Source organism: Dendrobates tinctorius, unplaced genomic scaffold (genome assembly GCF_039654945.1).
Source record: "Dendrobates tinctorius isolate UK_male_01 unplaced genomic scaffold, ASM3965494v1 ptg000005l, whole genome shotgun sequence".
NCBI lineage: Eukaryota > Metazoa > Chordata > Amphibia > Anura > Dendrobatidae > Dendrobates > Dendrobates tinctorius.
Genome location: NW_027361673.1, coordinates 35,777,990 through 35,792,676, shown reverse-complemented (window position 1 = coordinate 35,792,676; position 14,687 = coordinate 35,777,990). Strand labels below are relative to the sequence as shown.

Sequence of the window (14,687 nt, the reverse complement as noted above, 5' to 3'; positions counted from 1 at the left end):
TCACCTGAAAGGTTTTTGAGCTCATAATGTTTTCAATAGCAAAAGCAGATTAGAAATCTGCTCTATCTATCCATTTATCCATATCTGTCTCTCCAAATCGTATCTGTACCAAAAAGAATGAAAACCGGGTAGTACACCAATATATATTCTGTTCTAAATATCTTGATTATTGGATCATAAAAATGATTAAATGTCTGAGGTTCACATTGTACTACAATAAATTTTTCACTTAAATATAAGCAATATGTGTGGGAGTCGGAGTCGTGGAGTCGGAGTCGGTGTAAGGGAAATTGAGGAGTCGGAGTCGCAGGTTTGGCTTACCGACTCCACAGCCCTGGTTTACAATGCGTTTCCGCGTTTATGGCAACTTAATTGAACCAATAAGGACCTATGGAGTAAGATATTCCCTAATTAGCCAAATCACTACAGTGCTTCCTTAAGATCAAGTCACTAAGCATTACTGACTGCTACGTGAGGCAGCCTGTATTCTGCTATTCAGATCAAAGTCAATTAAGAAGGTGGCTGATTGATAACTCTTAGAAGAAAATAGGCCCCAAATAAGAAATTATCACCGATGGTCCTACCGTCAAGCCAACTTAGTTCTCAATTACACAGGGGGACAATGTAGAGGAAGAATGTTGTTACATGGCTTCCACTGATATCAATGGGCTAAGCAAAGTCATCCTGGAAGAAAGGATTTTCAGAGAGACTCTCTGTTCAAGCAAATATATGGGAATCCCAAAATAGGGGCAGTTATATCTACAAGTCATATTTGGGACCATAGAAAGGGGTTGTCTAAACCAGGCACACTCTAATAAAACATTAGAGAATTGTCTGTTTTATTAAACAAACCTTTCCAGTCTGCAGAGGTTCATGCAGTGGGGGTCAAGACTGAGGAGAGCCCATCCGTTTATCCAAGGTGAAGCAGACACCCAGCACTTCATGCATTAGTAGGAAGACATTTGTTTTAATATTTTCCTGGTTCAGCATTGCATGGATAAAGTGACAATGTACTTCTAGTTCTCCTGTCCTCATAATTCTTGAACATGTTCTCTACTGAAATAATTTTCATAGAATATAATGTTATAGGAAACTCCATGAATTAAATTAGTTATTATTGACTGGATGTTACCATTCGCCCTTGTACACACATTTATCCCCACACAATTCAGATGTGATTGGCAACTTGTGGTGACCTAAACAATGTCCAATCTGTTTATACAATTGCTGGAGAATTGGATGAATGACAATGTAGTTACAAGATGTACGTACATTTGTTTTCTATTGATAACACTGCCTCCAGAGGAGCTCCGCTCATGCTGGATGAATCCCATTCACTTGTGACTGAGCGGGTTAGTTCCTAGTGCTGAGACAGCCTGCCCACTCAGTAATAATGTGGGACAGAACCCAGGGCACTAGTCTGTGCCAGTCATGTAACATATTTCTAGAAAGTTGGTACTGTGCGTAGAGAAAAGCAGTGATCACCCCAAGTCATTCTCTATATAGGGATTATAAAAACTACGTAAGTGGAGAACCCCTTTACATATCTGCCAATAGTCTGTAAAGCCACAAAGGGGCATCTATACCTACGTGCCCATTTACTCTACACCTGACACCACTGCGACATATATTGGGAATACATGACTGGTGCCGCCGGCAGGCCCGTGTGCCACCACTCCATGTAGTGCTAGATGCCAATTCTGGCTCACCAGAGAAGGTGACACATGTCGCCAGTCGCACATGGACACTTCTTACTTTTCTCAATTACTTTCTTACTCAATTTTTGCAACTTGGTCTTACTATTCACAGAGCTGGGGAAAAAAAGACAATACCGAGAGTGCTCACCATACTGAGGGCTGGGGGCGCCCACTGTCTCGGGGGTCAGGAGACTCATTGTATTGGCAGGCAGGTGGCGCTTGTCATCTCAGGGGCACTCGCAGTATCAGGTGTAGGATGCCTGCCACACTGGGGGCACTGGCAGCAGCAGGGGGTGCTGACCGCATTGGGCACTCACGTATCAGGGGCAGGGGGCACACGCTGTATCAGGGGTCAGTAGACTCATGGTACTGTGAGGCAGGGGGCGCTCGTCATCTCAGGGGCACTCGCAGTATCAGGTGTAGGATGCCTGCCACACTGGGGGCACTGACAGCAGCAGGGGGTGCTGACCGCACTGGGCACTCACCGTATCTGGGGCAGGGGGCACACGCTGTATCAGGGGTCAGTAGACTCTCATGGTACTGTGAGGCAGGGGGCGCTCGTCATCTCAGGGGCACTCGCAGTATCAGGTGTAGGATGCCTGCCACACTGGGGGCACTGGCAGCAGCAGGGGGTGCTGACCGCATTGGGCACTCACGTATCAGGGGCAGGGGGCACACGCTGTATCGGGGGTCAGTAGACTCATGGTACTGTGAGGCAGGGAGCGCTCATCATCTCAGGGGCACTCGCAGTATCAGGTGTAGGATGACTGCCACACTGGGGGCACTGGCAGCAGCAGGGGGTGCTGACCGCATTGGGCACTCACGTATCAGGGGCAGGGGGCACACGCGGTATCGGGGGTCAGTAGACTCATGGTACTGTGAGGCAGGGAGCGCTCATCATCTCAGGGGCACTCGCAGTATCAGGTGTAGGATGCCTGCCACACTGGGGGCACTGGCAGCAGCAGGGGGTGCTGACCACATTGGGCACTCACCGTATCTGGGGCAGGGGGCACACGCTGTATCGGGGGTCAGTAGACTCATGGTACTGTGAGGCAGGGGGCGCTCGTCATCTCAGGGGCACTCGCAGTATCAGGTGTAGGATGCCTGCCACACTGGGGGCACTGGCAGCAGCAGGGGGTGCTGACCGCATTGGGCACTCACGTATCAGGGGCAGGGGGCACACGCTGTATCGGGGGTCAGTAGACTCATGGTACTGTGAGGCAGGGGGCGCTCGTCATCTCAGGGGCACTCGCAGTATCAGGTGTAGGATGCCTGCCACACTGGGGGCACTAGCAGCAGCAGGGGGTGCTGACCGAACTGGGCACTCACCGTATCTGGGGCAGGGGGCACACGCTGTATCAGGGGTCAGGAGACTCTCATGGTACTGTGAGGCAGGGGGCGCTCGTCATCTCAGGGGCACTCGCAGTATCAGGTGTAGGATGCCTGCCACACTGGGGGCACTGGCAGCAGCAGGGGGTGCTGACCGCATTGGGCACTCACGTATCAGGGGCAGGGGGCACACGCTGTATCGGGGGTCAGTAGACTCATGGTACTGTGAGGCAGGGAGCGCTCATCATCTCAGGGGCACTCGCAGTATCAGGTGTAGGATGCCTGCAACACTGGGGGCACTGGCAGCAGCAGGGGGTGCTGACCGCACGGGGTGCTGACCGCACTGGGCACTCACCGTATCTGGGGCAGGGGCACACGCTGTATCGGGGGTCAGTAGACTCATGGTACTGTGAGGCAGGGGGTGCTCGTCATCTCAGGGGCACTCGCAGTATCAGGTGTAGGATGCCTGCCACACTGGGGGCACTGGCAGCAGCAGGGGCAGGGGCAGCTGACCGCACTGGGCACTCACCGTATCAGGGGCAGGGGGCGCTCGTCATCTCAGGGGCAGGGGGCTCTCAGCACACTTGGAGTAGGGGGCTCCCACCATATCAGGGGGCGCTGACCGCACTGGGCTCTTGCGGTCTCGGGGCGGTAGTCCAGTACCTCCATGCAGTAATGTACAGTGATGCATCACCCCCCAGCTCCCGCAGCTTATCACGTGACCCCGTGCTCACGCCGCTTGCATATACCTGCACATACAGTAGAGAGCGGCACGTTACCGGCGCTCCAGTCCCGCCCCTTCCCGACTCTGGGGGCGCACAGTCCCTCCTCCTTCTTCCCTGACTGCGCGGTTGTCACTGTGTAGGAATGGCAGCTCTTTCCTTCTTCCTGGCGCCTATTACTCCTCCGTTTTCTCTGCCTGACTCAAAGCCTGGCACTGGACGCCGCCATGTTTACTCCCCTCCCCGGTGCTCCAGTCCACAGCCCTGTAGCAGCAGCGCGCATGCGCACTGCGCACACTTACTCTCCCTCGCCCTAGTACCTGTCAGGCGCCTGTCAGCTGACTGCCTGTGTCTGACGTGTGTGACAGCAGGAAGTGTCCGCCTTCTCAGTGCAGCCATTTTTAATATGGGCAATGGTTTAGTGTTGTGCAAGAGACACTATAGTATAACGGAGTTGTGCAGGAAAATAACCTTTTAACTGCAAATTGGAAAAGTTTTTGTTCATTTTTTTTTAAATAAAACATCCTCTAATAGCGGGAGAGTAAGTGAAACCTGGTCAGTTTGGGTCACAGACACACAGAAGGGTGCAAACGAAAGGTGAAAAGTTACAACCAATCTGATCACTGCTTTCATTTTCTAACAGGCCATTGAAGAATGAAAGGGAGAATCTTATTGGTTGCACTCATCTCTTGCATCAGTTTTGATAACAGCTCCCCTGGGTGTTTACATAAGGGCTGATGTTGAGTGAAGTTGTGTTGTGGGTTGTCCATAGCCGACACCTACACAATGTCCTGATCAGGGGCCCAAGAGGTAAGGGGCCCCACACCAACCTCCAAAGCAGGTGGAATTGTGCATTATGACGAGCCATTGACCTGCAAGGGGCCCGTGTATTGTGCTTGCACAGGGGCTTTGTTATATAGGTGTCAGCCACTGGTTCTAATGCCATGGTCACACGTACTGGTTTTTATACGTTTTTTCAACATGAAAAACACAGTCCGTGCCAGGAAACTGCAGCGAAAATTATGTTTTTGATGAGGTTTTTATGCTTTCTTAATGATAAGTTATTTTTCCCCATTAGGCCGGGATCACAAATGCGAGAAACACGGCCGAGTCTCGCATGTTAATACCCGGCACTGCCGCCGCCACTCGGATCGGAGCGTGCAGCCGCATAGCAATACATGGAGCCGCATGCTCCGCTCCTGAGTGTCGGCGGCAGTGCTAATGGGGAAATACTGCTGTAAAACACTGAAAGAATTTACATGCTGTCTTAAAAAAAAGCGCACCAAAGGTTAAAAAAAAGTGCATTTGTGAATAAGATATTAGAAACTTATAGCACCATCATATTCTACAGCACTTTACAGACTTCATCATCACTCTCCCCATTGGGATCCCAATCTGTATTCCCTGTCAGTATGTCTTTGGAGTATGGGAGGAAACTCACACAAACATGGGGAGAACATACAAACTCCTTGCAGATTTATGCCATTAAAAATATAATACAGAATTTTATTAACTTCAGGATTACTAAAATTTCAGAAGTATATGAAAGGATACAATGGATACATATAGGTCTCAATAATGACCTAAGTATACATTGTCATAATTAAATTGCCATTAGTTGTTATGTAGCACTATGTTATCCGCAAAGGAAAATAATCTGTCGTGCAAATAGGCAAATAAAGTGTAAGTGCATAGGGTAAATTTGTCACAATTCCTAATTGGGCATATTGCTCAAAGTATAGACGTGAATGGTAAGCATTAATAACGGTATTTACCCATACTAAGTGCCCTGCCTTGGCGTTGGTCCCGTTCCCCATCATACGTTTCTCGTATGTCGCTTCTTCTTTATTAATGCTAATGCTTTATTAATTTGCACCAGAAGAATTGCAGGGGGTAGTGAGTTCTTGTGCCAGACCTGGTCAGATGCCTTGCATGACAGAGTTCCTAGATATAAATGTGGGTCGCCCTCCCAGGGCTGTGGGGTACTCAGTACCGGGCCGGTGTCAGTGGGATGTGTCACGGCAGCTGTGACCCGGTCCGTGGCCCTGGGCGCCCAAATCAATGTTGGTTTGAGATATAGTTTATGTGATAGTTCGTGACGCCACCTGTGGTGTTTGGCAAGCAAGATGTTAAGCCAACGCTGCGTGCAGATCCTCTGGGGCTGATGGTGTGTTGCAGCATAGATGGTGTAGCTCCCCACAGGTGAAGCTGTAACCCCAGGACAGTGTATAGGCGCAGGCGGTGTGAGGAATGTTGGTACCCAGATGTAGCAGTGCTGACAGTGTTGGCGCACAAATGAATTGAAGACACCAGGGCTGCAGTTCCAAAGCTTTACTCACAGTTCATGGTACACACTGGTGCCTGCCTCCGTGCCCTGTCCTCCGGGGTAGAGACTGAATCAACCTCCTGGGCAAGTCAGGATTCTGCTCTCCAACACCCCGCCAACATGTACCTCTCCTGAACGACTCCTCTATTGCGCCTTTTAGTGTGAAGAGCTCCAGTACCGTGGTACTCTGAAGTTCCTCCTGTCAGATGTTCCTAACAACTCTACTTGTATGACAGACAGCTGTAGCCTCTCTCGGGGACTCCCCTCTCTGGAGTCCTGGCTCTCTATTCAGTTGCTGTTGTGCCCCAAGTCTTGGATGGGAGTAGTGCATTTACAGCCAACTACTCCACCGGTGTCTGCTGGAGAACCATAAGTGTCCATACAACCTTGGGGACCGGGCCCCGGCCTTGCACTGAGAACCTATAGGAAGGTTTCCTCTTCCAACCCACAACTCCTCTCTGTTCTCCTACGCCTTCGTTCCGCGCTGTTCCTTCTCTCTCCTATGGAAGCTTAGGTGGCAGTTCTACGTCTTTCTCCTTCTGTTCCTTTCCCATGCCAGCTGGCTCAGGTCACTGAGGCAGCTGCAGCACTCCTTCCTCCATCCCTTCTTCCAGGAATCCTCACTCCTGTCCGAGTGACTTCCTACCCGACTGACCCTTTGTCAGGCTGACCTGTAATTCTAAACCTTCCCAACCTTTTATATATCTCAACTCCACCCACCTCCCAGCACATCTCGTGTTACGAAGCAAGGACCCACGAAAGGTGCTCTGCTACCCTCTAAGCATGAAGCCGCAATGTGGTCAGTGCTGAACTATCCTGTGTATGGGATGCAGGTGTTGGAGCGAGGAATGTAGTTCCCAACTTACCCAGGTGGTGGGGCACTACACCTTAGGAGAAGGTGCATTACCTCTGTGGCGACCGAGCCTCAGGGGCGCCACAAATGTATAAATGCCCTGTCTGCCAAATCACAGGAGGATTTGGTGCCAAGCAGAGGAGTGGTGCCGACATCGACCAGGGACTACATTGAAGCTAGTGTGACAGGCCACAGCAGAAAGCATGAGCCAGCAGAGGGCTAGTCACCACCAGACAAGACCCCGAGACCCAACTACGCAGGTCAAGATCCAGAGTGCAGACTGCGCTGGTCAAGACCAGATCCTTCGCCCAGCGCCTGTCAAATTCCAGAGGCCAGATCTCACCCGTCGAGAGTTGGAACCCTGCCCTATCTGCCCCAGGCTTAGGAGACCCCCAGCGACCATCAAGCACAGAAGATTCATGAGGAAACGTCAAACAGAGGAGGACGCCTGCGGTTACAGAGGGGCGACACGAGAGAGCAGAGCCCTCACTTGCTACTATAACTTACGGTACCGGGATAAGCTTGGGTAGGGACAACAGGTGGGGTGGGGGCTGCTTGGTGCACAGCAGGCTCAACGCTCAATGATAGACTTTGTTAGAAAGACTTGAGGCCTAGCGGGAAAACACATTGACCCCTGCTAAGGCCATTGTTGCAGAAAGAGCTAACGTAGTAACTCCCAGGAAGGGTATATCACCCTTACAGAAAGAACATTAGTATAATGATGGAGAGACTTTCACCGCTATTCTAACTGTATTGTTTCATGGTTTATTGCTTTTTGCACTGTTTGATATTATTAACAGTTTCCTAATTACTGCAAATTTCTGCTCTATTTGAAGGATTAAACTGTTCATTGACTGTTCCTGCCTCGAGCTTCCTGGCTGTTAGGCGTCAGGTTTCTGCATCTGCTCTGCAGGAATCCAGACCCTTACATTCTGCGGTCTCTTGCTGTTTATCTACCGCAGAGGAGATTGCCTTGCAGCAAATCTCTCCGGGGCTAAGTCCCTCTGTCCTCCTACTGAGCATGCTCATGAGACGATTTCCCATTGGAGATTGGGAGTCATGTGCTCAGGTCCTGCTCCAGATCTCATTGGTCCATCTCGGAGATCTGGAAGCTTCCGGAAGGTTCCGGCTGCTATAAAAAGCGCACATGGTCGTTCCGCCAGGTGCTAGTATAGTCTCTAGTTGCTACTGTGTGAATGATGATGGATGTCTGATTCTGCTGAATGATTCATTTGAAACCCCTTCCCTCTGATATTACGTATGTGGACAGGGACTAAGCTTAGAGTCAGCGCCAGCGTGCCACTGTGGCGCCCCTGAGGCTCAGTCACCACAGAGGTACTGCACCTTCTCCTAAGGTGTGGTACCCCACCATCCAGGTAGGTTGGAGGCTCCTGACCACGCTCCAACACTAGCACCCCACACAATAGAGTAGTTCAGCAAAACCACATTGCGGCTCCTTGCCTAGAGAGGCAGAGCACCTTTGGTGGTTCCCTGCTTGGAACACTAAACGTGCTGGGAGGTGGGTGGAGTTGAGTATACATATAAAAGAGTGGGACGGCTGCAGGATAGAGGTTGGAGTTCAGTTCAGGTTGAGGCGGAGAGGAAGCCACTCGGGAGGAGTGGGGATCCCTGGAAGAGGGATGGAGGAAGGAGTGCTACAGCTGCCTCAGTGACCTGAGCCAGCTGGCACGGGAAAGGAAAGGAAAGAAGGAGAAGGACATTGAACCGAAGCCTGAGCTTCCATAGAAGGGAAAAGACAAGTACGGAACGTAGGAGTAAAAGGGAACATACAGGGCGTGGGTTAGAGGAAGAACCTTGCCTAGAAGTTCTAAGCGCAAGGCCGGGGCCCGGTCCCTGAGGTTGTAGGAACACTAACGGTTCTGCAGCAGACACCGGTGGAGTAGTGGGCTGTAAATGCACTACTCCCATCTAAGACTTGAGGGCACAACAGCAATGCGGATAGAGAGCCGGGACTTAGGAGTAGAGAGTCCCAGAAGCAGGCTACAGCTGTCTGCTGTGCAAGTAGAGTTCTTGGGAACATCTGTCAGGAGGAACTCCAGTGTAACATAGTACTAGGAGATCTTCACACTTAAAGGGAATCTGTCACCCCTTTTTTGAGATATCATATAATGATATCATTCAATTGTGAGTCACATAAGGATTCTCTTAGTACTTTTGCTTCCCCCTGACCCCGCACCTTTCATGCATAAATACCTTTTTTATATCGGTTCAGATGTATGTAAACTGCCGCTGTCCGGTCCGCTGGGCGGGGCTTATTCAACTGCTCCCCCCCTCCCTGTCTTGCTCTACGCATTTCTTCTTGTGTAGAGCAAGACAGGGAGGGGGGGGAGCAGGGGAATAAGCCCCGCCCATCGGCCCATGAGTTTATATAACAATGAATATGGACTAGTTTTTACCCCCATAATCAATCCTACCAGCATCAATTTTCTAGATCTAACGATAATGGTAGATCAGGGTAAACTTATCACTAAGAGCTACCGGAAAGAGGTACATTCAAACACCTACATCCCTATTGCCCTACTGACAGCTGCCACCTCCCATCATGGCTAATAAATATTCCGAAAAGCCAATTTATTCGCATCAGACGGAATTGTATTAAATTATCCGATTACATGAGCGATGCGCAACTAGTAAAAAAACTATTTTCGGAAAAAGGTTATGATAGAGCCTCTTTGGAAATGACTCTAAAAGAGGTTCAAAACAAGACGAGAGATGGCCTAGTCTACAATAATAAAAAACTGCCAACAAGAATATAAAATCTAAAATAACAAATTCCAATTATTACCCAATATTATGCTAACAATAAGTTTTTTAGAAATATAGTCCAGAAACACTGGCACATTTTTTTGCAGCAAGATAACATCATAGATTTTCTACTACCAATACGCCCCAAGTTCATGTATTGATGTGCACCAACCTTGGCTTCTAAAATTGCACATACAGATAAGGGAATTGCCAAACCACACAATAGGCACAATTTGAACTGTCTATAACAAGGCGGATTTGTGGTGCCCCCAGGAGTATGGTCGCCACAGTGGCATTGCCTTCCTCCTAGGGAGTGTGATGTCATGCTTGGAAGCAATAAAGGATCTCTCTGGCAGTTAACCACAACACACAACACAGTTTCCATTCCAGGTCAGCAGAGGGAGCTCTGAACCAAAACTGGGGGAGGAGCTACTCTCTGGGGGCCAGGAAGGAAAATTGGAGAGTTCATGTGAGGAGGGCATCGTGTGTGGACGTGAGGAGAGGAGCTGGGAGATTGAGCAGAGAGTTCAGGCTCATTCCCAGCTATAAAGCAGTGTCGTGCGTGTGTGCACAGACACCCTGAGGAAGGGGAACCGTGTATTCCCCGAAACATGTCGGAAAGCTTTTTGGTTTCTGAGACGCTCCGTAGCTCCAGTGACGTCACATGCTGCTTAGCACTGTCAGCCATTTTTTTCTAGTGCTGGGTAACCAGGGACGCTACCGGCCGGGGCTCCCCTGGCTCTGTGCGACTGCTCCGGGATCTCTTACCACCACAATTTTATATCTCCCCAGTCCTCTATCTACCCTAAGGAATGGACTGAATTACATACCTTGGGAATAGAGAAGACCCCAAGCAGGGTAAGGGAAAAGCCACATGGGCTCCATCTTTTGCTATATCTGCATACCTGCAATCCACCCATCTGTTATCAGTTCCTTCATCCATTCATTTTTTGGGCTCAAGCTTGCGGAACAATTATCTGTGTTTTAGCCCCTTATGTTCTTGTTTGGGGGAGATTTATATGTACATTTTTATTGCTTTCTATGCGCAATGGATCATTAGAGCCGCCTCTCTGCATTCAGCTCCACCAATTCAATGTTGCAATTATCTACTGTGGTCTGGCATTTTTGGTAATTTACTCCTCAAGGAGTAGAGCAAATATATAAACTATTGGAGTTCTTACCTGGTATAATATTAATATTGTTGGTTATTCATTGGCAATATCGTATTTTTTGGTTATTTATTTGACAACTTGGAGAGACTACAAAAAGGATTAGCGCAACAAACACTGTTTAAATTTCTTGTTTGGCTTGTTCATTGGTTTTCGCGCACAAAATCCTTGTATACTTAGTTCCAGGCTATTCCTATATTGATGAGGGAGCTAGTGTCATTCTTATTATCTCTCAGAGTTTGTCCTATAAGTACTTATTAGCCATCCCAGCGGTGAACTGGTCTCGCAGGAGCCGATCCAGCTCTTGAAAGGCGCCCATGCCTGTTGGGTCACGTCTCTGGATCGATTGTATTGCTTCCTGAAGGGCGTTCGCATGCCACATCAGTGTTTCCCCTTCATGCTGCGGTCGATTAAAGAATTTGCTCCTCAGCTGTACCACCTGCACAAGGGTCCCATGGACCCTTTCCAACAGAGCAAATATTTTCTCTATAATGTCCCTCTCAGATTCAGAGCGCACCATCAATGTCCTCCTGGCATCACCCTCTAACACATTCAGAGCTACTTCCGCTTGTAACTCCGGGGTCAGGTTACACACCTTGACTGCACTTCGAATCCTCTCTATCCAATTCTGAAGGCGCATGTTGTTACCTTTGAACTTGGACATGTGGTGAAGCCGGGTTCCTGCTGGAAGGTACCCTACCTGGGTTGACATCTCTGGATCAGGCCTTACTGGTGGCACAGGGGTTGATTGGCTAAGCTGTGCTGGGTCGAGCTGACACTTCTGGGCTGAGGAGTCTGGAACGGGGCCCTGGCTCGACTGTTTTCTGCCATTTTCCCATCCGTAATGATCGCTGTATGCTGCCGAGTTGTAGATCATGTACTGAGGCTGTTGTTCAAGATACAGTGGAGTTACAGATGATAAAATACCTACGGTAATTTCCACACAACCCACTGTAAATAACAATATTACTTAGAAACAAAGATATTCCTACTCGGTTTTGATAAATGCACAAAGAACACACATTAAACAAATATTTTGCCAGAAGGATATATCCACTGTAATGCACAACTCGGCACCCAAGAGAACTGTTTCTGCTATTTACTCTATAGGAATTTACCTGTTGGCGTGCCCATCTGAACCACCCACTGTTACCTTATTACACCCTGAGAGCAAACTCGTTTAATTAAGTGAGTGCAAAGCGCGGGCTCTCATGTGGTCTTGCACAGTTGTTACATTTTTAAGAATATATTTCTATTCCTATTTCTCAACCAAACGTTCCCCTCCCATCCCCATATAAACTCAAGACACTAGAGGAAAAGTCATGGAGAGCCTGTTTGTTGGGTTCTCTATACAGGTGTTGTGACTGTCACACAGCCACGACACATGCAGCTGCGGCACCGAACCGCTGATTATCGGGAGCGCTCAAGGTATCCGGGTTCCCGATGCAGCTATTCGGTACACCCTATAGTTATTTGGATAAGCACTTATCCAAAGCTATTCGTTACACCCTAATTGCGGCTAAAAAGCCTCCTCATCTCAGCATGCTTGACATGTCGCTCTCCGTACCGAGAAATGTTATCCCATTAAAACCCTGAACCTGTGGCACTCACTGCCAGTTAAAGTTTCTCTTCTTTCAATTTCTGTTGTCTGCCCATGACCTGTTTCTTGACCATTGTTTGCTTCTTATTTTGTGCCTTCACTGCCCTCCTGTTTCCACCTTGACTTCTCTTGGCTTTGTTTCAATCGTCCAGACAGCAGCCCTTCTCTGGAAGCAATCCAGAGGACCCTGCTGTAAGACCAAATCCCTGTACAGCGATTAAAGGGAGAAGACTGGGGTTCCTCTGGAATCTGCCAGAGTGACTCGCCCCTATTCTAGTTCAGGTAGCCTTTTTGAGCTCCTGTCTTCTGACAGATGTTACAGTGAGATTGAATGGATGGATGAAGGAACTGATAACAGATGGGTGGATTGCAGGTATGCAGATATAGTGATAGATGGAGCCCATGTGGCTTTTCCCTTACCCTGCTTGGGGTCTTCTCTATTCCCAAGGTATGTAATCCTGTCCATTCCTTAGGGTAGATAGTGGGGAGTGCAGAGTGGGGGAAGCTTGGAGGGAGACTCCTTAAACACGTAATTGGAGTGCAAACAGGTGATCAGCACAGCTGCAATTTCTTAGGGGTTACACAATGTACCTTCCTGGGGATCTTGGGTGCCAAAAACCAAAATCAATGTCTATATGCAAAAAAGAAAAAGGGTGGCCCTCACTGTGCCATTAAAATGTCCTTTATTATGGATTGTGGTGTGACTTGTGGTCACTTGGTTAATGGGATGTATATGTCACAGGGATGGATGCTCCCTGCTATGCAACCTGGAGTATTTTGTCTTCAGTGCACATGAGCACTAATATGTCGTTTTGTGCACCTGCATCCGGGTTGCTGGTAGCTATGAGAGATGGGAGGGTCTGGCTACCAATATTACCTCACCTCTAGGTGAGGGTGCTGACTGTACTCCTTCAGGACCTGCAGGTGTTTCAGGACCTGCAGTGAGGTCATGTCCATGTGACCAGCCCATGTGATCCATACCTCACCTGTGGGTGTGGTTACAGGGTATGAAATTCGCCGGGAAAATAGCACTTGCCTATCGTCCGCAACCGCAAACGCATGCGTTTTTGCATGTGTTTGCGGTTGCGGACGATACGCTGCGGACTCAATCGCAAATGTGAACCTAGCCTAATCGAGGTCGGATTAGCACATGGGAGTGAGTGTTTGGGAGTCTGGCAATGTGCACAGACTTCCATGTGTCCAGGCGAGACACTACAGAGTGGTCTGTGTGCAGAGAGGGAGAAGCCTTCCTGTGTCTGTGGCTCCAGTAGAGCTCTGCTATGGACATTGATGCTGTGTCTGCCTGATGTAAAGACTGTTTACCTCTTTTGTTGCGGATTTGATGGTTTATGGAGGAAATAAACTCACATGGACGTTGAAGAGAATGTGCCTCCAGTTTCTTCCAATGCAGATGAGTGAGTACAATCGTTACAGGATATACATTAAAAAACAGAGGCAGGAGAGTTTTTAGTGCAAACACATCTGACAATGGCCGTTTTACGCTTGAATATTCTTCTAAGGGAGACTCTTTTAATTGTCTCCAGCTCATTTCAGTATTGTTTTCTGTAATGGCGTGGCTCAGGCAGTCTGAAATGGCAGATTTACTTGCGGTTTTGTGGCGTAAATACATTGATACATATGCATTTTGGCTAACGATCATAAACATGAAACCTCTTCTCTATTTTATCCTGAACAATGAACATTCAAATAAGTTGGAAAAAGTGGGCATAGCATTAATTAACTCCTTTACTCCCAAGGGTGGCTTGCATATTAATGACCAAGCCAATTTTTACAATTCTGACAACTGTCCCTTTATGAGGTAATAACTCTGGTGATTCTGACATTGTTTTCTCGTGACATATTGTACTTCATGATAGTGGTAAAATTTCTTTGATTTGAGTTGCGTTTCTTTTTGAAAAAAATGGAAATTTGTTGAAAATTTTGAAAATTTCGCAATTTTCCAACTTTGAATTTTCATGCCCTTATATGTCACAAAAAATACTTAACACATTTTTTTTTGTTAGGAAGTTATAAGGGTTAAAATTGACCAGCGATTTCTCATTTTTACAACACCATTTTTTTTAGGGACCACATCACATTTGAAGTCACTTTGAGGGGTCTATATGATAGAAAATACCCAAAAGTGACATCATTCAAAAAATTGCACCTCTCAAGGTGCTCAAAACCACATTCAAGAAGTTTATTAACCATTCAGGTGCGTCACA

General features: G+C 48.2%; 1 protein-coding gene across 4 annotated transcripts in view; it reads right to left on the bottom strand.

The window, feature by feature from the left end:
* The window catches only part of DNAJC13 (DnaJ heat shock protein family (Hsp40) member C13), a 288,549-nt gene extending 284,516 nt beyond the window's left edge, over positions 1-4,033 (bottom strand). For 3 of the 4 annotated variants that reach the window (XM_073569478.1, XM_073569468.1, XM_073569471.1), the window contains exon 1: positions 3,776-4,032. Coding sequence is in view for 2 of the 4 variants with exons in the window: in XM_073569468.1 (XP_073425569.1) it covers positions 3,776-3,783 (8 nt within the window). In the remaining 2 variants the exon portion in view is untranslated. Of the gene's footprint in view, positions 1-3,775 lie in introns of all 4 variants that reach the window. The other variant, XR_012231076.1, reaches the window with a different exon arrangement.
* Positions 4,034-14,687: the final 10,654 nt, after the last annotated feature.